The sequence below is a fragment of the Sapajus apella genome, unplaced genomic scaffold (assembly GCF_009761245.1).
Source record: "Sapajus apella isolate SASKATOON/1434 unplaced genomic scaffold, GSC_monkey_1.0 scaffold83, whole genome shotgun sequence".
In the NCBI taxonomy this organism is placed as follows: domain Eukaryota; kingdom Metazoa; phylum Chordata; class Mammalia; order Primates; family Cebidae; genus Sapajus; species Sapajus apella.
The window spans coordinates 185,898-213,728 of NW_022437023.1; the positions used below are offsets into that span (position 1 = coordinate 185,898).

General features: G+C 40.4%; 1 protein-coding gene across 1 annotated transcript; it reads left to right on the forward strand.

Moving 5' to 3' along the window:
- Positions 1–17,437: 17,437 nt before the first annotated feature.
- On the forward strand, positions 17,438–27,344 carry LOC116533573 (HLA class II histocompatibility antigen, DQ alpha 2 chain-like). The gene is made up of 5 exons (XM_032253343.1): positions 17,438–17,610; positions 25,052–25,300; positions 25,713–25,994; positions 26,373–26,547; positions 26,726–27,344. Exons 1-4 carry the CDS (start codon positions 17,529–17,531, stop codon positions 26,525–26,527), a joined length of 768 nt encoding a protein of 255 aa, XP_032109234.1. The 5' UTR covers positions 17,438–17,528; the 3' UTR covers positions 26,528–26,547; positions 26,726–27,344.
- The last annotated feature ends 487 nt before the right edge of the window (positions 27,345–27,831 follow it).

Sequence of the window (27,831 nt, forward strand, 5' to 3'; positions counted from 1 at the left end):
GGTCCCAGGATGAAGATCTCAGGAAGATCAATATCTACCGGAAAAAAAAAGACATACAGCATAAATTCCATACATCAGAGACTTTGTGCACTATTCTCTCCTCAGTTCCTAGAAAAATGCCTGGTTCAAAATAGATAGCTGTTAAAAGTTGTTGAATTAATAAACAATGTATTACATACAAATATAAACATTTATAAATTGAAACAAAAATACACATGGAGGCTGAGAGTGGTGGTTCACACCTGTAATCCTAGCACTTTGAGAGGCCAAGGCAGGCAGATTGCCTGAGCTCAGGAGTTCAAGACCACCCTGGGCAACATGGTGAAATCCCGTCTCATCTAAAATACAAAAAATTAGCTGGGCCTGGTGGCACATGCCTGAAATCCCAGCTACTGAGGAGGCTGAGGCACAAGAATCACTTGAACCCAAGAGGCAGAGGTTGCAGTGAGTTGAGATGGTGCCATTGCACTCCACTCTGGGTGACAGAGTGAGACTGTCTCAAAAAATATATATATATATAATTTAAAAGTAACAAAACTCAAGAATAGTAAAGGATATATTCATATAGATTGGAGTATTTGAAGAAAACTTAAAAATATAGTTCATTTGCAGAAGTAAGACTTGAAGCAGAAAAGAGGAGGATATGATTCTGAGGAACGGCAGGGGAAAGGAACCATCATGAAACACATGAGCAAGAGCAATACTGGCAGTGGGGGTGGAACAGGGAGTTGGGAGACATGGGTTGCTATAGGGAAAAGCCCAGATTGACTGGAATGAACATCTAGATTAACAAATAGTACAGGATAAGATAAGATGCACAGAGAGGACCTGTTTTTATGAAAGGCCTTAGAAGCTGAGCAGTTACTTTTTAGGAAGGTGATGAACTGAAATGTGCAAATGTAAAATAGCAAACTCATCTGTTGGTAAGGCAAGTGTCATACAGATATAGGAGGAGCATCAAGGCTGGGGAGGTGACAGTGAGACTATGAGACTGGTTTTACTGAGTGCCTTGTGTTCTTCCAAACTTGTGCTAAGTACTACAATCAAATGGATAGAAAAGAAAAATGTGGAATTTTTTTAGACCTGTTTTCTTCTTTCAGAGGTAGCATCCCAACACTCAATTCACAAACCCCCAGGTTGATTCTGTATCCTGGTTCCTGGGCTCTATGCTTTAAGACGAAGCAGGTCAGTTTTCTGGACAAGGGGACTTCATGAAAATCTCAATTACTTATCAGTTTTCTTCCTATGCAACCACTGGGTGAACTAATATCATTTGTCTCCAGCAAATAAGACTACTGCAATAGTCCTAGCATTCGTCTGGTATCAAAACCCTGTGAAAAGGTGGAGCAGGGGCAAGTTATTAGTTATGTGGTGAGAGACAGATATAATACTTGAAATTTGTAGAAAGAAACAGGTTATGGCTGTGTGGATTACCAAAAACTCTCCCCTTCTCAGGTAACAGTAATTATGCTTAATGGATATAGAGTGCGAATCAGGATACTTGCTCTTTTTCAGGCATAGGTGGAAAGTCCCTGTCCAGGACTAAATGAAAAGAAAATTGCTGTAATGCTAGGATGTCATCACTGTTAGAAAATGAAAATCTGTGGTAGGGAGAAAACGGAAAGGAAAGAAGAAACAGATTGATTAAGGGTCATCTCCGCACCTGCTGGTTATAAGAAGAAAGTGCAGGGACAATGATGAAAAAGAGAATCAATAGTTCCAGGGTCTGGTTAGCCATTTTTCAATGATCTCGTTTAATCTTTATAACAACTCCAAAAACAACATTTGTACCCCTTTTGGAGGTGATGGTAGAAATATGGGAATTATATCCTGACTTGAAAAAGATAACATTTATTCCTTTCAGGAAACATAAATGTATTAAAAACTTATTCTGCTGCAATTGTGCAAAGCATTCTTCAAGGTTATGCATTATTCTGCAGATCTTGTTTCCTAGGAGTTCAAAGCCAACGTAAACTTGCTATAATACACTGTACCAAGAGCTGCAATCAATTTGTTTATAAAATACAGTAAGAGCACAAATTTGTGGGTTTTCTAAAATGAATCAAATTGTTAAAATGTTTTACACACCGACTGGGGGCGGGGGCTCATGCCTGTAATCCCAGCACTTTCGGAGGCCAAAGCAAGCAGATCACGAGGTCAGGAGTTTGAGACCAGTCTGGCCAACGTGATGAAACACCATGTCTACTAAAGATACAAAAAATTAGCCGGGCATGGTGGCATGCACTTGTAATCCCAGCTACTTGGGAGGCTGAGGCAGGAGAATCGCTTGAACCCATGAGGTGGAGATTGCAGTGAGCCAAGATCCCACCATTGCATTCCAGCCTGGGCAACAGGAAGAGACTCTGTCTCAAAAAAAAAAAAAAAAAAAAAGTAGTTATGTCTCTTTGGAGAAATAATCCTTTATCATTAAGTAACATCTGTCTTTATCCCAATTAATATTTCTTGCTCCAATTTCTACTTGTCTAGTATTCACATAATCATTCTGACTTTCTTTTGATTTCTTTCATGTGGTATATATTTCCCTTCTTTTTACTTTTAATGAAGCTATGTCTTTATATTTAAAATGGGTTGCTGATAGGTTATAGTTCAATATGCCATTTTTATTCAACCTGATCTTCTCTATCATTTAATTGATCTGTCTGGAGCAATTACATTTAATGTGCTTATTAATGTGGTTGAGTTATTTTTGCTAGATATTTCTATTAATTCTATGAAATATTTATTTTTAAAATTATTTTTTGCTTTTTCTTGGATTAGCTGTTGCCCTAGAATTTTACATTTATGTATAATCTATCTTCTAACCTATCTTAGATTAGTATACTCCAAATTTATCTTATTCATTATGCAATTGTTGTCATATAATTCCTTTAACATATTCCATAAATACACAATACATTGCTACTATTTTTATTTTAGAGAGTCTGTTAACCTGTGAAGCAAGGATTCTTTTTTTTTCTTTTTTCCCCCCTCCTTTTTAAATTGTACTTTAGGTTCTGGGGTACATGTGCAGATCATGCAGGATTGTTGCATAGGTACATACATGGCAAGGTGGTTTGCTGCCTTCATCCCCCATCACCTATATCTAGTATTTCTCCCCATGTTATTGTCCCCATTCTCCCCACCTCTGCTGTCCCTCTTCTAGCCTCCCCCAACTGACCACAGTGTGTGATGCTCCCCTCTCCATGTCCATGTGTTCTAATTGTTCAACACCCACCTATGAGTGAGAGCATGCAGTGTTTGGTTTTCTGTTCTTGTGTCAGTTTGCTGAGAATGATGGTTTCCAGATTCATCCATGTCCCCACAAAGGACACAAACTCATCATTGTTTATGGCTGCATAGTATTCCATGGCGTATATGTGCCACATTTTCTTTATCTAGTCTATCATTGATGGACATTTGGGTTGGTTCCAGGTCTCTGCTATTGGAAACAGTGCCACAATGAACATACGTGTACATGTGTCTTTATAACAGAACAATTTATAATCCATTGGGTATATACTCAGTAATTGGATTGCTGGGTCAAATGGAATTTCTATTTCTAGATCCTTAAGGAATTGCCACACTGTCTTCCACAATGGTTGAACTAATTTACACTCCCACCAACAGTGTGAAAGTGCTCCTTTTTCTCCACATCCTCTCCAGCATCTGTTGTCTCCTGATTTTTTAACGATCACCATTCTAACTGGCGTGAGATGGTGTCTCAGTGTGGTTTTGATTTGCATTTCTCTAATGACCAATGATGATGAGCACTTTTTCATATATTTGTTGGCCTAATAAATGTCTTCTCTTGAAAAGTGTCCGTTTATATCCTTTGCACACTTTTGAATGGTTTTTTTTTTTTCTTGTAATTCTGTTTTAGTTCTTCGTAGATTCTGGATATTAGCCCTTTGTCAGATGGGTAGATTGCAAAAATTTTTTCCCATTCTTTTGGTTGCTGGTTCACTCTAATGATTGTTTTCCTTGCTGTACAGAAGCTCTGAAGTTTAGTTAGATCCCATTTGTCTATTTTGGCTTTTGTTGCCATTGCTTTTGGTGTTTTAGCCATGAAGTCCTTGCCTATTCCTGAATGGTTTTGCCTAGGTTTTCTTCTAGGACTTTTACAGTGTTAGGTCTTGTGTTTAGATCTTTAATCCATCTGAAGTTAATTTTAGTGTAAGGTGTCAGGAAGGAGTACAGTTTCTGTTTTCTGCACATTGCTAGCCAATTTCCTAACACCATTTATTAAATAGGGAATCCTTTCCCCATTGCTTGTTTTTCTCAGGTTTGTCATAGATCAGGTGATTGTACATGTGTGGTGTTGCTTCTGAGGCCTCTGTTCTGATCCATTGGTCTATGTTCTGTTTTGGTACCAGTACCATGCTGTTTTGATTACTGTGGCCTTGTAGTATAGTTTGAAGTCAGGCAGCATGATGCCTCCAGCTTTGTTCTTTTTGCTTAGGATTGTTTTAGTTATGTGGGCTCTCTTTTAGTTCCATATGAAGTTTGAAGTGGCTTTTTCCACTTCTGTAAAGAAGGTCATTGGTAGCTTGATGGGGATAGCATTGAATCTATAAATTACTTTGGGCAGTGTGGCCATTTTCACGATGTTAATTCTTCCCAACCATGAGCATGGAATGTTTTTCCATCTGTTTGTGCCCCCTCTTATTTCATTGAGCAGTGGTTTGTAGTTCTCCTTGAAGAGGCCCTTTACATCCTTTGTTAGTTGTATTCCTAGGTATTTTATTCTCTTTGTAGCAATTGTGAATGGGAGTTTACTTTGATTTGGTTCTCTGTTTGTCTGTTATTGGTGTACAGAAATGCTTGTGATTTCTGCACATTGATTCTGTATCCTGAGACTTTGCTGAAATTGCTTATCAGTTTAAGGAGATTTGGGGCTGAGATGATGGGGTCTTCTAAATATACAATCATGTCATCTGCAAATACAGACAATTTGGCTTCCTCTTTTCATTATTGAATGCCTTTTATTTATTTTTCTTGCCTTATTGCTCTGGTTAGAACTTCCAATCCTATATTGAATAGGAGTGGTGAGAGAGGGCATCCTTGTCTTGTGCCAGATTTCAAAGGGAATACTTCCAGTTTTGGCCCATTCAATATGATATTAGCTGTGGGTTCATCGAAAATAGCTTTCATTATTTTGTGATACTTTCCATTGATACCTAGTTTACTAAGGGTTTTTAGCATAAAGGGCTGTTGAATTTTGTCAAAGGTCTTCTCTGCATCTATTGAGATAATTACGTGGTTTTTGTCTTTGGTTCTGTTTACATGATGGTTTATGTTGATAGACTTGTATATGTTGAACCAGCCTTACATCCCTGGGATGAAGCCTACTTGATCATGATGAATAAGCTTTTGGATTTGCTGTTGCATTCTGTTTGCCAGTAGTTTATTGAAGATTTTTGCATCAATGTTCATCATGGATATTGGCCTGAAGTTTTATTTTTTAGTTGCGTCTCTGTCTGGTTTTGGTATTAGGATGATGTTGGTCTCATAAAATGGGTTGGGAGGGATTCCCTCTTTTTTTATTATTTGGAATTGTTTCAGAAGCAATGGTACCAGCTCCTCTTTGTACATCTGGTATAATTCAGCTGTAAATCCATCTGGACCTGGGCTTTTTTTGGTTGGCAGACTATAATTGCTGCCTCAACTTCAGCCCTTGTTGTTGATCTATTCAGGGTTTCAAATTCTTCCTAGTTTAGTCTTAGAAGAATGCAAGTGTCCAGGGATTTATCCATTTCTTCCAGATTTACTGGTTTGTGTGCATAGAGTTGTTTGTAGTAAACTGTGATGGTAGTTTGTATTTCTGTGAAATCGGTGGTGATGTCCCCTTTATCTTTTTTTATTGCAGCTATTTGATTCTTCTCCCTTTTCTTTTTTAATAGTCTGGCTAGCAGTCTATCTATTTTGTTGATCTTTTAAAAAAACCAACTCCTGGATTTGTTGATTTTTTGAAGGTTTTTTTTGTGTGTGTGTCTCTATCTCCTTCAGTTCTGCTCTGGTCTTAGTTATTTCTTGTCATCTGCTAACTTTTGAGGTTTTTTTTTACCTTGCTCCTCTAACGCTTTCAATTTTGATGATAGGGTGTCGTTTTTAGACCTTTCCTTTCTCCTCATGTGGGCATTTATTGCTATGAATTTCCCTCTAGACACTGCTTTAAATGTGTCCCAGAGTTTCTGGTATGTTGTGTCTTTGTTCTCATTGGTTTCGAGGAACATCTTTATTTCTACCTTCATTTCTTTGTTTATCCAGTTGACATTGAGGAGCCAGTTGTTCATTTTCCATGAAGTTGTGCAGTTTTGAGTTAGTTTCTTAGTCCCGAGTTCTGATTTGGTTGCACTGTGGTCTGAGAGACTGTTAGGATTTCCTTTCTTTTGCATTTTTCTCAGGAGTGATTTAATCCCAATTATGTGGTCAATTTTAGAGTAAGTGTGATGTGATGCTGAGAAGAATATATATTTTGTGGATTTGGGGTTGAGAGTTCTGTAAATGTCTATTAAGTTCACTTGGTCCTGATCTGCATTCAAGTCCTGGATTTCCTTGTTGATTTTCTGTCTCGTTGATCTGTCTAATATTGACAGTGGAGTATTAAAGTCTCTCACTATTTTTGTGCAAGAGTCTAAGTCTCTTTGTAGGTTTTTAAGGGCTTGCTTTATGTATCTGGGTGCTCCTGTATTGGGTGCAGCTCTTCTTGTTGCGTTGATCCTTTTACCATTATCTAATGCCCTTGTCTCTTTTGATTTTTGTTGGTTTAAAGTCTGTTTTATCAGAGACTAGGATTTTCACCCCTGCTTTTTTTTGCACTCCATTTGCTTGGTAAATCTTCTTCCATCCCTTCATTTTGAGTCTATGTGTGTCTTTTGCATGTGAGATGGGTCTCCTAAATACAGCACACTGATGGTTCTTGGCTTTTTATCCAATTTGCCAGTCTGTTTCTTTTGATTGACGCATTTAGTCCATTTACTTTTTAGGTTAATATTGTTATGTGTGCATTTGATCCTGCCATTTTATTACTGGTTAGTTGCTTTGCCCTTTGGTTGGCATAATTTCTTCATTGCATCATTGGTCTTTACTGTTTGGTTCTTTTTTGTAGTGGCTGGTACCAGTTTTTCCTTTCTGTATTTAGTGCTTCCTTCAGGAGCTCTTGTAGGGCAGGTCTGGTAGTGACAAAATCTCTCAGCAATTGCTCATCTGTAAAGGATTTTATTTCTCCATCACTTATAAAGCTTCCTTTGGCTGGGTATGAAATTCTGGATTAAAAGTTCTTTTCTTTAAGGATGTTGAATATTGGACCCCACTCTCTTCTGGCTTGTAGAATTTCTGCCAAGAGATCTGCCATGAGTCTGATGTGCTTCCCTTTGTGGGTGACCCGACATTTCTCTCTGGCTGCCCTTAGGATTTTTTTCCTTCATTTCAATCCTGGTGAATCTGACGACTATGTGCCTTGGAGTTGCTCTTCTAAAGGAGTATCCTTGTGGTGTTCTCTATATTTCCTGTATTTGAATATTGGCCTCCCTTGCTAGATTGTGGAAGTTCTCCTAGATAGTATCCTGAAGAGTGTTTTCCAGTTTGGATGCATTCTCCCTGTCATCTTCTGACACACCAATCAAACTTTGTTCTCTTTTCTTACCTTCTTGTTTTGTTTCATTAAGTTGATTTTCAATCTCTGATATCCTTTCTTCTGCTTGATCTATTCGGCTATTGAAACTGTGTATGCCTCATGAAGTTCTTGTGCTGTTTTTTCCAGCACCATCAAGTCATTTATGTTCTTCCCTAAGCTGGTTATTCTAGTTAGCATTTATTCCAACCTTTTTTCAATGTTTTTAGTTTCTTTGCATTGGGATAGAACATGTTCCTTTAACTCAGAGAAATTTATTATTACCCACCTTCTGAAGCCTGCTTCTGTCAATTCGTCAAATTCATTCTCCATCCAGCTTTGTTCCCTTGCTGGTGAGGAGTTGTGGTCTCATGGTGGGGGAGAGGTGTTCTGGTTTTTGATCCTTTCATTCTTCTTGCACTGGTTTCTTCCCATCTCATTGGATGTATATAGTTTTGATCTCAGGTAGCTGCTTGGGGAGGCAGCCTTTCCTTTGTCTGCCTGCAGAGGCGCTGCTGGGCTGCCACAGATTCTGTGGAGCTGCTGCATCTTTTATTTACTCAGGAAAATTAGGCCAGCTTCTGCAATGGCGGGTGCCCTTCCCCCCCCCCCAAGTTCAATTATTCCTGGTCACTCTATAACTGATGTTCTGGGTGTGAAACTCTGGAGTGAGATTTTTTAGCCTGCTGGGCTTTGTGCAGGGGAGACCCATCCTGAGTATGGGCTGTTTCCCTGCTTTGAGTTCCTCTTCCTTCTAGGGGGTGGGTAGGTCCGTCCAGCCAGGTTTCTGGCTTTCACGTCGTCCAGTGCTTCCACCTAGGTCTATGCTGACAGCCCCAGTGCCAGCCAAAGTTGCTGTTCTGCCCTATTTAGGCAGCTCACTGAGGCTTTTCATCCCGGTGAAGATCTCCTGTTCTGTGGATTGTAGAGGGCTTGAGTGGAGCGCTGTATCCAAACCGAAGTCCCAGAGGGGGAGATCCCCCAGTCCTCCAGTTGGTTGCATGCACCTTCTGGGTGGGGCAGTGCCCTGCCTTGCCTCAACTTGCCCTATTTGGTTTATACTCTCTGTCTAACCAAACCTGCACAATGAACCTGGTACCTCATTTGGAATTGTGGTGACCATTCTGCTTCTGCATCTCCCTCACTGGGAGCTGCTTTCCAGAGCTGCCTCTTATTCAGTCATCTTGTGATCCCTCCAGAATGAGTATTAAATGGGAGCAATTTTCCCCCCCAAGTAACATTTGACAATGTCTGGAGATAGTTTTTGTTGCCACGACTGGGGAGGGTGCTACCGGCACGTATTGAGTAGAGGCCAGGGGTGCTGTTAAAAGTCCTACAACACACATGACAGCCTCCTACAAAAAAATTAACATCTGGCTCAAAATATTAATAGTTCTCAGATTGAGAAACCTCATTTTAGAGCATTTTTTAAACTTTCATTTTAAGTTCAGGGACATTCTGGTCTGTTACATAGGTAAACATGTGTCATAGGGGTTTATTTTACAGATTATTTCATCACCCAGGTATTACACTTAGTACTCAATTGTAATTTTTCCTGATCCTCTCCCTCCTCCCACATGCTACTCTTTAATAGGTCCTAGTGTGTGTGGTTCCCCTCTATGTGTCCCTGTGTTACCATAGATTCACTCCCACTCATAAGTAAGAACATGCAGTGTTTGGTTTTTTGTTCCTGCATTAGTCTGCTATTGATAATGGCCTCCAGCTCCATCCATGTCCTGCAAAGAACATGATCTCATTCTTTTTCATGGCTGCATTGTATTCCATGGTGTGTATGTACCACATTCTCTTTATCCAGTCTATCATTGATGGGTATTTAGATTGATTCCATGTATTTGCTATTATGAATGTGCTGCAATGAGTATACATGTGCATGTGTCTTTGTAATAGAACAATTTATATTCCTTTGGATATACCGCCAGGAATGGGATTGCTGGGTCAAATGGTATGAATGGCTTTGGGTCTTTAAGGTATTGCCACACTGTCTTCCACAATGGTTGAACTAATTTACACTCTTTCCAATAGTGTATAAATGTTTCTTTTTCTCCACAACCTCACCAGTTTCTGTTATTTTTTGACTTTCTAATGATAGCCATTCTGACTGGTGTGAGATGTTATCTCACTGTGTTCTTGATTTGCATTTCTCTAATAATCAGGGATGTTGAGCTGTTTTTTATATGAATTTTGGCCACATGTATGTCTTCTTTTGAGAAGTATCCATTCATGCTCTTTGCCCAATTTTATGGAGTTGTTTGTTTTTTTCTTTTACGTTTATTTAAGTTTCTTAGAGATGCTGGGTGTTAGACCTTTATTGGATACATACTTTACAGAAATTTTCTCCCATTCTCTGTGTTGTCCAAGTTTCTTTTGCTATGCAGAAGCTCTTTAGCTTAATTAGACCCCATTTGTCATTTTTTGCTTTTGTTGCAATTACTTTTGGCATCTTCATCATGAAATCTTTGCCCATACCAACATCCTGAATAGTATTGCCTAAGTTGTCTTCCAGGGATTCCATAGTTTTGGGGTTTACATTGAGGTCTTTAATCCAACTTAAGTTGATTTTTGTGTATGGTGCTAGGAAGGGTTCCAGTTTCAACCTTCTGCATATGGCTACCCAGTTATCCCAGCACCATTTATTGAACAGGAAATCCTATTCAATAAACAAGCAAAAACATTGCTTGTTTTTGTCAGGCTTGTTGAAGATCAGATTGTTCTAGGTGTGTGGTTTTATTTCTGCGTTCTCTATTCTGCTCCATTGGTTTATGTGTCTGTTCTTGTACCAGTACCATGCTGTTCTGGTTACTGTAGCCCTAAAGTATAAAGTCAGGTAGCTTGATGCCTCCAGCTTTGTTCTTTTTCCTTAGGATTGCCTTGGCTATTCAGGCTCTTTCTGGTTCTGTGAAGAATCTCAATGGTAGTTTTTAATGGAAACAGCATTGAATCCATAAATTGTTTTGGGCAGCACTCACTTTTAAAGTTTTTATTAAAAAATTATTTGTCATTTGTTTAATGACTAATGCTCAGTAAAGGTATCTGTATAGCCGGGTGGGGTGCTGTGCACCTATAGTCCCAGCTACTTGGAAGACTGAGGTGGAGAGATCACTTGGGCCCAGGAGTTTGAGGCCAGCCTGAGCAACACAGTGAGACTCCATCTCTAAAAATAAATAAGTAAATAAAAAGATATATTCAAAAAATGTTTACAATATGTACATTAGGACTGGGGAGTTCCTGGGAAGAGAATTAATCACTACTGGACATGAGGAATATCAGTTTCCAGACAGTTCTGTAAACTGATTCAGATGATTAAGAATTTCAGTTCAAGTCAACAAGTATTTATTAATTACATATCATAGTCTCTGCAAAGTCTTCAGAATTCTGTTAGGCTGCAGAGTACTCTGGAACTATGGAGAAGATAGATCTGGACATGAAGGTAATTTTGTGTGGGGGAGAAACCCTGCAAGAGCCGAGGCAAGGGTCTGAAGCCTCAGCATATTCTCATATAAATATAGAATTAGAAAAGAATTAGAGACATAGTTACAGTTATTACTATATATAATCATAAAATAATCACATAGCTTTTCATATATAATCATCAATATATACATCTACATAATCATATAATCTTTAATCTTACTACGTCTTACTAATAATACTCAGGTCAAAAAGTATGGGACTGAAGTGGCATTGGAAAAGAGGTGACCCTAAGGCAAGATGCTCTAAGTCCTCTGTCACGCTCGCATAAGGGCTGCTGGAGGATGCCTCGGCTGTGGGACGGTGTCAGTGCTGTGAAAGCGCCTGCTGTTTAGCCAGCTAGGGAAGGAGACATCCGAGATGGCTGAGACGTTTCCTTCCTCGGGGCAATGAGGAGAAAACTCAGCTCTTCCAAGCTCTTGTGGCAGGCCTGACCACTGTCAGGGAAACCCACAGACATCCGGGGACTTAATTGTCTTTATGTGGTGCTGTGCTTCAGTGGTCACGTTCCATGTCTACTTTCAAGTTCTGCTTCTGCACATGGTTCCTCTTTTTCTTACAAGAATTAGTAATAGTAACATAAATCTTAGTGACCTTGTTATTTCTTGACAAGTATGAAAAAAGTGCTGACACCTTAGGTTTTCTCTTCGACTCAGCTTCTTCAAAGTCTTGGGCCGGCCCCTGTCTCCAACACATATGATTTACCTGACCCTATCACTGACCACCATTACCTCACCCTACCTACACTGCCCCCTGCTTTGTACTCAATAAAAGTCAGAGTGTCCAGGCACCCAGGGCCACTGCAGGTTTCTGCACTTTGGTTGGCAGTGGACCCCTGGGCCCAAACTCTGTTTTCTCTTTTGTGGTGTCTTGCATCTTTTCTTTCCATAGTTTCTCGTCTCCATATCTGCAGAGATGGACTCGCGGGACCCTGCAGGGCTGGACCCTACACTTTTGCATGTTTTTCAGTAGGAGATCATTACAAAGCAATCTTTCCTCATATTACTTTTTATTGTGCATCTTATTCAAGTGAGTTGTTTAAAACAACTAGTTTATACACATAGGAGTTGTTGCTAACAAAGAATTGGTAGAAATGATATTAAATAACAAACGTTTTCATAAGTTTCCTCTGCTTCATTAATTTTATTATTGTGAGAGACCATTTGACTGGATATCAGCATACAGGACTTTGTATCAAAATATGAGCTTAGCAATCATAAGAGATTACTTAATAATTCTCTACGTTTCTGTATTTTCATCCGCAAAACTCCATAAAGCTGTTTATACGAGTAAATCATAGCACCTTATTCATATTGGAATTCAACAGTTCTTAGTTCACATCTCCCTTGAGAAAGTGTTGCTGTGTTTTCAAAGCAGACTAGTAAAGATAAGTTCTTGACTTGTGGGTGAGTGGGTGGAATTTATTTCAAATATGGGGGCTCTCCAATGCTCACACACCAAATTCATTTACATATTGCTAAAAGCCAGAGGATATTTGTGATAGGTTGCAAAAATAGCTACAAATTATTTGCAGCCCATTCTGTCAAGAAATGTAATCTATTAACGCACCTGTTGATGTGAGCTAGTACTATGATTGCTTTGAATAATAGAATGTGCTGGAAGTGATGTGAGTTTTAAGTTTCAGCTTAAGACATCTGCTATTTCTGTCTTGCGCAGGGGAGCTCTCTATTACCTGTGATAGGCCTCAGTTGGCCTGCCCACAGATAATGAGCCCACACAGATGGAGAGAGGCCCCCTATCCCTGCCAAACTTATTGATGCTACAGACATGTGAGGGAGCCCACCTGAGAAGAGCTGAACCTGCCCAGCACAAAAAGACCACCCAGGTGGATCTAGCACAATTTGTCTTACAGAATCATGAGGAGATAACTAAACCAATGTTTGAAGTCATGAAGTTTCGGAGTACGTTGTTACCTAGAAAAATGTGACAGATAAACAGTCTTCAAAGAAATTCTGCTTTCCAGCAAGGTCTTAGTACTTCTGTGGCTCACAGGCTCCCACATGCCTGGAGTGCCACTGGGACAAGTTTGAATGAATGAGGAAAAACTGATAGGCTTTCCCAGCCCAAGGTATGATTTTATTGTCATTATCATTATTAATATTTGTCTTTATGTGGCATCTACTACTCAGGAGTAGTTGCTATGTGTCATACACTGGATTCTATTTAACTTTATAATCTGTACTCATCTATTGTTTCATTTTACCATATTAAATATCATCTAATGATTTTCCGTCTGTTTTATAGAAAATCACCCTAAGGCTCAGGTATTTTGAGTGGCTTGCCCGAGGTGATAAAGCTGATAAAATAAAAATCAGCATGGAATGCACGTTTATCTTATTACAAAATCTATCTTCTTCTTACTTTGCTTCTCTAGACTCTGTTTTGCTGTGAAGCACCTTTAACTACTGCAAGATAGAAGTCTTTGCCTTCAGGGTAAAACTTCACCAGTGCATAATGTCAGACTAAAAGAATTTGAAAACACACAGAATCTTAGAGAATGTTATAACTCTTTATTAGAACTAACATAAATCCGACCTAATTTCTTTTCATTATTATTATTATTATTATTATGCTTTAAGTTCTGGGGTACATGTGCAGAATGTGCAGGTTCATTACATAGGTATACATGTGCCATGGTGGTTTGCTATACCCAATCAACACGTCTTCTACATTAGTTATTTCTCCTAATGCTACCCCAGAATGTTATAACTGTTTATTAGAACTAACATAAATTCTACCTAATTTCTTGGAGGGCTCCTCGTAATGATGTTAATTACAATGGAACATCCCATTGCCATTTTAGTTATGGATCAATGACATATCAATAAGTGCTTTCTAAGAAAATTGTTGGACAAAGTACTATTTTGAACTCCAAATTTTGTTTCCACTGTTAATTTATGAAGAAGACCTTTTCTCTTTCTACCAGAAAAAGTTAACAAATTAGCTTTTGTTAAAATGCTATACTGTTCTTCTGAGTTTCATTTCCTTATTATTTTACCTTACATTAAAATTATGACCTGAAGACAGAAGCAACTGGAAAAAGGTCCACTGTGTTATGGCTGGGTGAAGCAGGAAGAGGAGAGAGACAAAACTAGGTTAAAGATAGAAAGGGCGTCTATTATCTCCTCAATGACTTTGCTTTGTTCGGACTTTCCCTTCACCCCACAGGATGTGAGATCTGAAACAGCACCCTCAACTTCCCATCCAAGATACAACCCTAATCCCACATTTTACACCCTAACTTCTTAACTGGAGTTGAGTTATTTAAACTGTAATGTTAATAGGTGAGATTCTAGAGTATCATCCCAAAACATTTTGTTCATTTGCCAAAATCCTAAGGAATTTCCATGAGACACAAAGCAGGTAAGTCTGGATACAGGAAAAAAGATAAAAACATGTTATTCTCTACACAGCAAGAAGGATATTGAGTGGTAAAGGGAGCATACCTCAAGTGGGACCTCAAAAACCCTCTTCGTTCACAATGGGAGGACCTATACGGTCAGATATCTCTCCTAATCATGTTAAGGCACTGGATTCTGAATCCACACAGAAGGAGACCCTTACCCATCACCCCTCACAAGGACCTATGGCTTGCCCCACAGCATTGCATCTGTACTACTTACCAGCTGTGTGACCCTGTGAAAAGTCCTTCAAATCTCTGGGCTTTAATGTCCTCCTTGGAAAATGAGAATGCCATTAAAATATGACAAGTATATGTAAAGAGTCCTAGGAATTTTTCATTCCAAGTGCAGTATATGCACATTCCTCACCACTGCCTAATGAGGTACCATCAATGCCTCCAGCCAAAGACCAGCAGGAGCATACCCTTGAATGAACAAGTTGGCTTTATTGTTTATTGCAATGATGGATAAAACTCACCATGGGGATTGTGCATCTCCTGAGTAAGAGATTGTTGGAACCAAAGAAGTAGAACCAGGAGAATACGTATGTTAAGAGAATGATGCATGGAATTAATTGTTGCAACTGTGGGGGTGGGCTAGGCAAGTCCAAGATCCACTGGGAGGTGGTTGTCAGGAAGGGCAGGCTGGAACTCTCAGCACAGGATGACACGCTGTCCAGAGGGGGATTTCTGCTTCCTCAGAGAAATTTCAGCTCTGCTCTTAAGGCTTTCCAACAGCTTAGATTAAGCTCACCCAGTTTTTCTAGGATACATTCTTAACGTCAACTGATTATGAACTTCAGTGACATCTACAAAATATCTTCACAGTAACATCTAGATTATTAGTGTTTGATTGAATAACTGGTGATCACAGTCTAGCTGACACATAAAATTGACCATTAATCAATTGTAAGGTTCGTACTTGTTTTAGGTGATTTTGGGGAGGATTTAAGAAAGAGGGATTTTTTTTTTAATTAGATTCTGACAGAAAGTGGAGGGTTGGAGTGGCAATGCTATGATTGGGTAGCTTCATAAATCCTACTTAGAGGGAGATAAGACTATCCTGAGGCTACAGTTGCAACTGGTAAAAAAGCAGAAATTACTGCCAAGAGAGAGATGTGCCTGGTTATTTTTGTGGTTTGGACAATATTCATGTTTTGTCTGGCTTCAGACATAATGACTGAGCATTCTGGTGTTCCATCTCAATCCATTGTGCTCACAGAGTACCTGTCTGATTCTGATGTTCTATGAAATCCTTTATCTTCAACAGGAAAACCAAAACCACCCAGGAGTGCCAGGCTAGGTCCTAGAAACCCCAAGGCCTTATTAATTTCATCCAGGCAGCTCTCAGATATCTGGACACTTTTTGTTTGTTTATTTCACCCTTTTTTTTTATAGTCTCTGCCACTGGGAGGTAAAACAGTGCTGAGAATCTCAGAAGGCCATTTATTAAGGACAGATTGATTCTAAATAAAACTTCCATTAACTCATGGTTTCTACCACATACGGAAAACATATTCATCTGAAAATATATAATAAGTTTCCCTCTAATGGCTAACTTTAGCTCAATCTCTAGTTCCTTGCACATACCTGGAATTTTAATGTGGTAGGATAACAATTTTTTAAATATCTGATCGTTTAAGAAAACCATTTTTCTAAGTCAATGCAGTTCTACTGATTCTACCCTCAACTTTTGACTTGACATTCTTAATTTTTAAAAATTCTTACAGTAATTGAGCCAGCCAAAGCTTTTTAAATGTAATTAATGTCCCTAAATTTCCTTTAAACACACTCAAGAAGCACCAAAACACAGAACATAAGGATTAATCAACTCAAAGAGAAATTGTATAAAATCTCATGCAATTACTGTAGACAGCGCCATCTGACATTATAACCCCTTTTTATTGCCCTGGCAACACCTGGATCTTTTGAGAGCTTAAGAAGAACTTACCCAACTGGATTTATGCACGTAGAAAAGGCAAAGGTACTGCTTGACTACCACCAGCAGAGATTGCTAGGTAGGTGGAGTCAGCTTGATATTTGGAGAATTCCATATGCACTATGGAATCAAAAAGCAAAACAGCTAACCTACACACAGAAAGCAGAAAAAGGGGAGGGGAGAGGGACTGCCAGGGAGGGAAATCAACTCGGGGAAAAACTTCAGAAACTCCTGAAAGATGCCATATAATTGATGACCTCATCTATCCATGAGACTACTCAGAAATGCCCACCCCTGGCCAGACGCAATGGCTCACGCCTGTAATTCCAACACTTTGGGAAACTGAGGAGGGCAGATCATGAGGTCAGGGGTTCAAGACCAGACTGGCCAATGTAGTGAAATCCTGTTCCTACTAAAAATACAAAACTTACCTGGGTGTGGTGGCAGGCACCTTTAATCCCAGCTACTCGGGAGGCGGAGGTGGGAGAATTGCTTGAACCCAGGAGGTGGAAGTTGCAGTGAACCAAGACCACACCATTGCACTCCAGCCTGGGTGACAGAGTGAGCAGTCTCAAAACGAAAAAAGAAAAAAAGAAAGAAATGCCCACCCCTCTTGCCACTGGCAGATATGCACACACCAGAGAAGATTCCAATTTAGTATCCTCCCTCTATTCACAGAACATTTCCTCAAGTCCACTCTGAGTGGAGGCTGCATCACAATGAGGGGATTTCCCTGAGTTCTTCCAGGGCTATTTTTTAAAATATACTTTAAGTTCTTGGGTACACGCGCAGATCTTGCAGGATTTTTACATAGGTATACGCATGTCATGGTGATTTGCTGCTTGGCATGTGTATATCTTCCAGGGCTATTAATACAAACTCTTCAACTAGCAACTGAAGGGTCATCATAGGGGACTTTTCCAGTTGGCCAAAACCTGATCTGGCTTTGGCTGGCTCAATTACTCTAAGCTGTTTGGTTTTAGTGTCTTCAGATTTCCTTTTCTCGAGGTCCTCACAATTACTCTACAACTCAGAACAGCAACTGCTGAGGCTGCCTTGGGAAGAGGATGATCCTAAACAAAGTTCTGATGCTGGGGGCCCTCGTCCTGACCACCATGATAAACCCCTGTGGAGGCGAAAACATTGTGGGTGAGTGCATGAGTGAAGGATGTTCTCTGGAGCTGAAAAACAGGAAATTGAAGGAAAAGAAAGAAAGTGATTTGCAGAGAAATTGTTGAGATTTCCCTGGGGCCCCTTCAGTATTAAGAGATTTAAAAATCATGTCTGTTCCTCCTTCAGGAAACCAGAGCCCCAACCTACTCTTTTTATCTATGCTGTTGGCGTTCAGTAAGGACGCTATTCTGTTTTTAATCTTTTCAGTGACTACAGCCTGGAGGTTTCTATGTCATTCCATCATGATTGATGGAAACCTCAAAAATTGGCAAGGTTTCCATCAGTGGAGAACTTTTTATCATTAAAAATTTGTGAAGTGTCACTGTCAAATTTCTCTGAACAACTTTTGAAGCTTTTGTCTGTCTCCTGTAGTAGATCTTGGGGTAAATAGTTTCATTAGTAATATGCTCTGTAGATATTGAGAAAGATGCCTTTTTCTTTCTCTCAGACTTGTTCACATTTCCACATAGGAAATGGCACAGGTGGGGAGTGGGTAGAGGAGTCCAGCAGGCTGAATGCCTTCAGCAATCATCTCACCTCATGGTCCTCACTTACTCTCAGCTGCCTCATCCGTGTCACCTCACAAATAATCAAATAAAATCAGCATGTAGATAAGCTTTATAAATCATGGAAACACGAATGTCAACCTTTTTTTACATATTTTTATTACAGATATAGCTTCACATTTCTTTTCTTTAGCAAAATAAGGAATCCTTTTATTTTAAAATTGGTAATTTATCCTAGAAAAACTTGGTAAATTAAATCATATAATTCTCAAATTATCAACCCAAATTACCTATTCTTCACCTTATCTAATGAAATCTTATAAAAAGAAAAATGGGCCAGACATGGTGGCTCACGCCTGTAATCCCAGTACTTTGGGAGGCCGAGGCACAAGGATCATTTGAGCCCAGGTGTTTGAGACCAGCCGGGCAACATAGCAAGGCCTCATCTCTACTAAAAAAAATAAAATAAAAATTAGCCAAGCATAGTGTTGCATACCTGTGGTCCCAGCTACTCAGAAGGCTGCAGTGGAAAAACTGCCTGAGCACAGGAGATAGAGGCTGCATGGGCAACAGAGAGACACCCTGTCTCAAAAAGAAAGAGAGGAACGAAGGAAGGGAGGGAGGGAAGGAGGGAAGAAGGGAGGGAAAAAAAGAAAGAGAAAGAGAGAAAGAAAAGCAAGAAAGCAAGAAAGAGAAACAGAAAGAAAAAGATGGTTGCATCATCTGTGGCTTGTATAGATGACTTTACTAACTAGCCGGATATAGGAAGATAGTATTTAGTCCCAGTATGTGAACAAAAAACCCATTCTAGGAAGTGCAGCCTTGGGGCCATCTGTCCTATTAATCCTGTTGGGGAATGTTTAGTAGGAAAAGCAAATAATTGGACTGAATATCATGGATCTATAAGATCTAGTTGCCTCTGAGAAATAGCTTGCTCTATTTCCTCAATTTTCTTTTTTGCTGTGGAGGTTAAATACCTGGGGGAGTCAAGGGCTGTATTGCCCTGTAGGATAGAAATCAGATTCTGTAATAATTAATCTGTGTTCCCTGTAATTTATCAGTAGTTATGCCCAAGGTGTGGTGAAGTCAATTAACGTCACCCAGTAATTTCTGATAATCATTTAAGGTGTGTAAGTTGCTGGTAATTAATTTAACCTTTTGAGGTCTTACTGACCAAGAGGTTAGTATGTATCCAAGATATTTCCAAGGGGAAGACATCTGTACTTTTTCAAGTGCTATGATTAAATCTCTTAACTGTGTATTCTTTACAACAGAGGCATATAAACTCAAAAGTACTGGCTGCATTGGGACTGCTAGTAAAATGTCATCCATAAAATGGATAATCTTGCAATTAGGAAATTCTTTTCTACTGGGGAGCAAAGACTGATTTACATGATATTGACACATGGTAAAATTGTACAGCATTTCTTGAAGAAGTACTTTCCAATACAATTGGTGAGGTGGCCTTGCATTATTGATAGCTGATATTGTAAATGCAAATTTTTCTCTGTCCTGTTTTGCAAGGGAAATAGTATAAAAGCAGTCTTTTAAGTCAATAATGACTAGAGGCCAATCTCGAGGAATCGCTGCGAGGAAAAGGAGCCCCTGTTGAAGGGGCCCCATAAGTTGTAAATTAGCATAGATAGCTTGTAAGTCATGCAAAAGTCTCCATTTGCCAGACATTTTGGGAGCGATGAAAATGGGCGAATTCCAAGCGCTGTTTGATGGTTCTATATGGCTGGCTCTTAATTGTTCCTCAACTAATTCATGGGCTCATTGTAATTTCTCTTTTTTTAAAGGCCACTGTTCTACCCAAATAGGATCTTGAGAGAGCCACATCAGGGGTAGGGAGGAATTACAACAGTGGCCATTATTAGAAAGGGGTCTTCAGAGTGACCCCCCCCATTGAGTTAATAGGTTCTGTCCTCAAAGGTAGGTCCTGTCCTCAAAGGACAAGAAGAGGCATGATTAGAAGCTTTTCTTCCTTCCAAATCACAACATATTAGGGCTCACGCACTCTGCTTGGCTGTGTGCACTTTCCTGATGCCAACAATTTTTGTTTCTGAATGACCCAACACCAAGTTTCTGGCCAGTTTTGATCACTAATAATTAAAACGTCCACCCCTGTGTCCAATAAGCCAGTAAAATTTTGATTTCCAATTTTTAAGGTAATAATGCATCTCTGATCAGTGATTAATTGGCTCCAAAATACTCCTTTGGCTTCCGTGCTTCCAAAACTTCCCCTTCCCCTTTCCTTTGCTGAGCGTTGAGAAACCAGAATGGTAAGAGTAGTAACTGAGTTATTTTAGATTTAGGTGGAATAATATGTATTACTTTAATTCTGTCATAACTAATATCTCACCTTGATAATCACTATCAATTATCCTGGTGAGCACATTGATTCCTTTACTGGATAGGCTTAATCTCCCTAGGACCAATCCAACTGTTCCCAGAGGCAGTGGGCCCCAGATTCCTGTTGTAACCCTTTTAGGGTCTTCTCCTTCTTTTAGCACTAATTATTTGGGGCAAACTAAATCCAGCCCTGTGCTCCCAGAGGTGGCTGATCTGAGAGAAAGAACTGTGGGCTTTTATCTGATCAAGAAAAGTGGCTGGCATTGCGCCAGTTTGGAGCAGTGCCTGGGGAAGGCCCCTCATGAAGTTTCCTGCCTAATTACTTGGGGGGGTTGCCATTTTTATCAACCTGGACTTGCATTGATTTGCCCAATGTTTCCCCTTTTTACATCAGGGGCATATAGAAGGGAGTTCTTTTCCTGAGTTACCAGGTCTCTATTATTGGGACATTCCTGCTTCATATGACCTGGCTTTCCACATAAAAAACAATTAGGGGTTTTCTGCCTTTAGGATGTTTTAATGCCATAGAGAATATCTTGGCTTTGTGTATTTCAGTTCCCACAAGTTGACATGCTCGTATAAATTCCTCAACTGTAGCTGCTTTTCTTCTGATTGCCTGCATTGCCTGTTGGCAGTCTACATTCGCGTTTTCATAAGTCAGTAGCAACAATAAGATATCAGCAGCCTGGGCCTGACTAATTTGTCTCTTAATTGCCTGGGTTAACCAACTGATAAATTCAACAAATAGCTCCTGAGGCCCTTGTCGAACATTTATAAAAGATCCCTGTTGAAGTCTACCTTCAGGAATTTGGTCCCAAGCCCTGAGAGTTCACAAAGACACATGTGCATAGGCTTGGGGAACAAAACTTAATTGTTGTCGTACATTGACATAGGGACCCCTCCCCTGGAGCATAGTGGCTGTTATGCCTGGCCAGACCAATTGATTCTGGTTGGCTTGTTGTTGGCACAACTCATCATATTCTGCCTTCCAGAGGAGGCATTGATTGGGCTCTAAAGTTGTTTTAGCTAGCAATGACCAGTCCCATGCAGTCATACAGAAGTTGTCTACTGTGGCTTCATTTAATCTTTTCATAAATAAGCTAGCAGCTGTTTCTCTAACGCTTTTTCTTATCTCTTTATAAGCATTAAAAGAAATGGGTTCATATACCTGATTGCCTTGTCAATCTTGCATTACTAGGTGGGCTAAGAGCTCCCCTTCTAATGCCACTTGCCTAAGACAGGGTTCCATAGCTGTAGTATATTCCTTGTCTTTTTTCCAATTTATTAGGGGAGGGGGCTCAGGGAAAATTTCTGTTTCCTCTTTCATATCTTAACCAGATAACTGTGGTGCTGAGGGAGAAGGAGGAGGCAGTAAGGTAGGTGATGGCTCCTCCTCCCTTCCCTTTTCAGGACCTTCTCTGTAGAGCGGGGCCAAAGCAGCCCTGACTAAGGCTCACAACGTTAAAGATGTTACTGGGACCCATTGGCCTTGTGCATTTTATCTTTTAAGATTTCTCCCCACTTGTTCCCAGAGCACTATGTCTAGCGTGCCTTCTTCTGGGAACCATGGGTTTTGGGAAACAACAGTTTGCATTAGGGGTGCCTTAATTGAACCTGTGATATTGAGGCTCCACTAGCTTTAAGCTGCTGTTTCAATACTTTTATATACTGTTCTGTTGAGCAGGTAACTGTTGTCCCATGATGAAACCCTAGCTTGTATATTCCCCCAAACTTGGAAATCCCGAGTGGGCACCAATGACTTTTTGACTGTGCAGTCTCTTCAGATTTGTTTTCCTCATGCAAGGCACTAGCTGCCAAGTCTGTTCTTGCAGACACTGGCTGAGTGTCAGATGAAAGCAGCACTCAGACACAGGTATTTTGCACGAGAGCAGCTAGGGGACTGCTGGAGAGTGAGCAGGAGTCTTGACAAGCTGGAGCTCTTTGCTTTTATTCAGTACAGATACAATGCCAAAAGCCTGGAGCCAACACAATCTGTGTGTAATTAACATTGTCGGCTCTCTTGCAGGGAGCAGTCTCCTAAGAAAAAAGGTTGGTTTCTGGACAACATAAATAAACTTACGTAGATAAATGCCTTTACACTCCCTTGTTACCTACTCCTCGCCTCTGCCTTAGGATATGAGAACAGCTCCCTTCTGCTTATTCTCTCCTGAAGCTTTGCAAAACCTTCCAACCTTTTAAGAAGGTTTACATCTTTCACTATAGCTTCTCCCACCACCCTGACCAATCTTCTACAGTACTCCAAACTTCCACCACCTTATTAACCATGGCTGTTCCCATTCTGATTTTGCTTGGCAGTAGACATTTCACCTGCTTCTCCAGAGCACTTGGCTTCTTTATTCCAAATTTTCTTTCTTCAACCTCATACCAGAATGCCCTGGTCAGTCTTGACTCATCCATTAGGCACAGTGTGGGCAGTGTAGGGAACCTCCCACACTGTAAAGCTACATGAGAATGTTTTGACTCCTTTTAAAATTTTTTTTAAAAGGTGAAATTTTAGAGCCTAAGAAAATGTTTTAACTCTTAATTCGGCCTGGATTATGTTGTTTTATACCAATTCAGTCACATAACATAATTTTCCATATTTTTATGGAGGAAGGGACCCACAAAAGCAAGAGGGCTTGTGGATCACAAGTCAGAACACAGCCCTGATCATGGCTGATCCTGGCCTTCGTATGGTTCTGCTACCTGTGTGCCTGTCAGTCTTCTCCAAAATCCATGTGGTCTTCAAATATAGCAACTGTCATTCAATACACATGTTTGAGCACACAGTGAGCTAAGTTTTAAGGATTCAAAGATGAAAAGTCATGCTATCTTCCCTGCAAAGGGTACTCAGTCTAGTGATAGAAACAGTTTGGGGTGCAGGAAGGCAGAAAGCTATTGCTAAGGAGGGGAGCGGACTCAGCAGAGGTGGAATCTGTATTAATGACTTGGTTCCCGCTGGGCCAGCAGGATGATGTCCTCCAGGAAAACTCAGCACCCAAGAAAAGTACCAGATGAAAAGACAGATTGTATATATTCTGCATATATTCATGTTTGAACAAGGAGTCAAGGTTTATTGCAAGGTTAAGGAGGCTTTGTTGGTAGCCTGCTAAGACCCACCAGGGCAGTCATGCTGGTTAGGGAAGAAGGTGAGCTGGAAGAGAAACAGACAAACTTGCAGAGCCAGACACTGAGATGGAGGGGTTGGAGGTCATAATGTGGTCAAAAACATGTTGATGAGCGGACTTAGCTACAAAGTTGTTAACTAAGCAGAGACCTCAAGGATGAATATTAGGATTTCTCCAGGAAGTCCTAATAGATAATTTCACTGCAGGGAGAAAAATAACAGACCACTGCAAAGGCCAGGGAATGTGAAAGAACAATGCAGTTTGGTTTGCTTGACAGATACCTGTGAAGGATGTTGGACTGTAAGGCTGTTGATATCCTCCTCACAGAACTCACCACAGTACATTGTATTTGCTCCCTTACCTACCTGACTCTTCCACTACTCAGTAGGTTTCTTAATGTTAGGCAATGTCTGACTGGTGTTTCACACAACCCCTGCTTGTCTGACCCTTGCAGATGCTCAGAAGGTGGGGAAGGAAGGAAATACACAATGGTAAAAGGCTTACACATGTCTTGACAAGAATGTCCACTGAGGCTCATTTGGCTGCAGTTGTGCTACAAGGTTGCCATTCTGCTCTGGCATCCTCAGACAAGCACACTGCCCGTTAGAGGAAAAAGGGCTTAATTTGCCTGCGTCCTCAAGTGAATGTACGTGTTGAGTCAAAACCCATAGTAACCTCCCTCAGGAAAAAAAAAATGGTGGAGGGGAATGACAGAAGTCCAAAAACTAGTAGAGCTCCCACTTTTCATTTCAGCAGAAATCAGTTGCTCTCCTCCAAGGACCATTACTATTAACAAAACAGAGATCTTAGAAGGAGGCATTGTTTATTTATTATATATTTTATAATGTTATTACCAATCTCGTTATACTCTTTCTTATATCCTGCAGTTGTTAGTAGAAACTATTCTAAATTAATAACATTCTGCATACTTTTCCTTTTTTTCTTTTTTTACAGAAAGATCTCTGTGTAGAGTGTCCTGTTCTAAGCCAGTCCTCAGAGGAAAGGAAATATAATCAATTTGTTATTAACTGATGAAAGAATTAAGTGAAAGATAAAACTTAGGAAGCAGAAGGAAGTAAACCTAATCTCTGGCTACGAAAGCTAAATACTATGATAACTCATTCATTTTTTCTTTTGTTCAATAACATTATTTAATCACAAGTCCATGATGTGCCAGGCATTCAGAATATAGTAAAAATTTGACATGCAATGCTCTACCCTTGTGTAGCACACATTATAGTGGGGGGAAAATCTCAATTTTGACCGAACTACCAACACTAAGAGGGGAGGAAGCAGGGGCTGGGAATGTCCACAGACTGTATCAAAGATGAAACCAGTAATATTTGAAAGTCAGCTTCTTCCATGATTTTTGTATTAAGGTTCTTTCTTCCCCTCTTCTCCACTTTCCTGCTTGTCACCTTCACTCATCAGCTGACCACATTGCCTCTTATGGTGTAAACTTGTACCAGTCTTATGGTCCCTCTGGCCAGTTCACCCATGAATTTGATGGAGATGAGGAGTTCTACGTGGACCTAGGGAAAAAGGAGACTGTCTGGCGATTGCCTATGTTCAGCACATTTACAAGTTTTGATCCGCAGGGCGCACTGACAAACATCGCTGTGACAAAACACAACTTGGACATCCTGATTAAACGCTCCAACTCTACCGCTGCTACCAATGGTATGTGCCACCATTCTGCCTCTCTTTACTGAATCTATCCGTTCATATCAAGTTTCATTATTTTCTTTCCAAGAGGTTTCCAGATCTCTTCATGGCAATTGCTGAAATTTTATCATCTCCTTTCTCTAAAATCACATATTCCCATGTAATACAAGAGTCTTTCCATTATGCATTTATTAAATCCTTCTAGAAGAGCTCTCATCAACCTCCTACTTTATTGAACATGCCCACAGAGAGAAGGGAACAAGAATAAAGCAGAAGCAATGTATCATTGTTCCCAAGCAGAAGTTAAATAAGACCTCTTTGACCAGCAGCAGAGAAAACGCTGGTAGGAGGGCTCTTCCAGGACATAATGAAGAACCTCAGGGAAGAGCTATTCACACTTCACATCAATGCTGTTTCCTCACCACAGAGGTTCCTGAGGTCACAGTGTTTTCCAAGTCTCCTGTGGCACTGGGTAAGCCCAACACCCTCATCTGCCTTGTGGACAACATCTTTCCTCCCGTGGTCAACATCACATGGTTGAGCAATGGGCACTCGGTCACAGAAGGTGTTTCTGAAACCAGCTTCCTCTCCAAGAGTGATCATTCCTTCTTCAAGATCAGTTACCTCACCTTCCTCCCTTCTGCTGATGAGATTTATGACTGCAAGGTGGAGCACTGGGGCCTGGATGAGCCTTTTCTGAAACACTGGGGTAAGTATGCATTCCACCACTTTTTGATGCTTTCTTGTCTGTCAAGTTCAGAACTTCCTGCCTTTTACTCCTATATCCCAAAACTTGTTTTCCACACTTCATGAGATTATTATTTTTTTTCCATCTCTCTCCTTTTTTTTTTTTTGAAAGATTAGGGCAACAAAAGCAGAGATTTATTGAAAATGAAACTACACTCCACAGAGTGGGAGCAGACCTGCCACTTCATGGGTTCACGGGTATTAATGATAGATTTCACTCTCCTCCCTAAGCCAGGGGGGCCTTGAGTCTCTGCAGAGTCAACCCTCCATCCCATCCCATCCCACACACCTGCACATGAGAACACTCTGCATTCTGACCTCAACAACTTCACTTCCACAGAGCCTGAGATTTCACCCTCTGTGTCAGAGTTCACAGAGACTGTGGTCTGCGCCCTGGGGTTGTCTGTGGGCCTCGTGGGCATTGTGGTGGGCACTGTCTTCATCATCCGAGGCCTGCGTTCAGCTGGTGCTTCCAGACGCCAAGGGCTCTTGTGAATCCCATCCTGGAAGGGAAGGTAAGATTGAGATTGGTTAGAGCTGAAGCCACAGTATGAGAGGAAGGAAAATGGGAGGAAAATGGGAGGAGGCTGTGGACACGAATGTGGTTGAAAGTCATAGGGGAATTGGGAAGTGGCATGATCATGACACAGGAGCCCCCTTGGAGCCATCCTTCTCATGTCTGTCCTATTGCAGGTGCATCACCATCTACAGGAGCAGAATGGACTTGCTAGGTGACCTAGCACTGTTTTCTGGCCTGATTTATCATATCCCTTTTCTCCTCCAAATGGTTCTCCTCTCACCTTTTCTCTGGGACTTCAGCTGCTGTATCTCCTCAGAGCTCACAAATGCCTTTGAATTATTTCCTCCTGATTTTTTTTTCTTTTCTCTAAAGTTATCTATTAAGAGATGCCTGGGGTAAGCCACCCAGCTACCTAATTCCTCCGTAACCTCAATCTAAAATCTCCAAAGAAGCGATAAATTCCCTTTATGAGATTTATGCCAAATTTTTCTATCTTTCATCCAGGGCTGACTGAAAGTATGACTAAGAATTGGGAGACTCTTATGTTTCAAGCCTATTTAATCTCATTTCCCAGATCATATTTTATGTCCAGTAACACAGAAGCAACCAAGTACAGTATGGCCTGATAATATATTGATTTCTTAGCTGATGTTACTGTTTCTTTCTTCCTTGGCACTGCTACCCACCCCTCAATTCAGGCAACAATGAAGTTAATGGGTACCCTCTGCCCTTGGTTCAGAATTGTTAAAGCAAAAATTTTAAAACCAAAAAGTGAGTTTGTACTAATTTCAATATGGCCTTTAAAAGTGTGACAGATAAATAAGTTAGGAAAAAGGAAATTCGAATCTCAAAAATATCAAAAGTAAAAATTTATTCTCAAAACCTTAAATTTGTGAAGAATGGTGACAGTAGAAGCCTTCCTCTCCCATCCTCACCTTGAGGGAATAAAAATTCTTTAGGCAGGAAAAGAAATGGAAGTCAGAAAAACATTAGAATAAGACAGCAATGTGGGTATCTGAAAAGGAACAAATACTTACTCTTCGCATAGGGTTACTGACAGTGGGAGAAGGGATGGGAGTAGAGGCCACAGACATATCTAGGAGCCCTAGAAGAGAGGTACAGTCTGCCTCACCTCCTGAGTGAAGCTTTGCTAGAGAACCACGTAGCTTTCCCGGTGCCACCCTGGCATGAAGGAGACATATAGTGAATACGGCTGCAGGATGTTTCTAGGAAACATGCCCATAAAAAACAGCGCCAATATCTTCAGAAATTCCCAGTC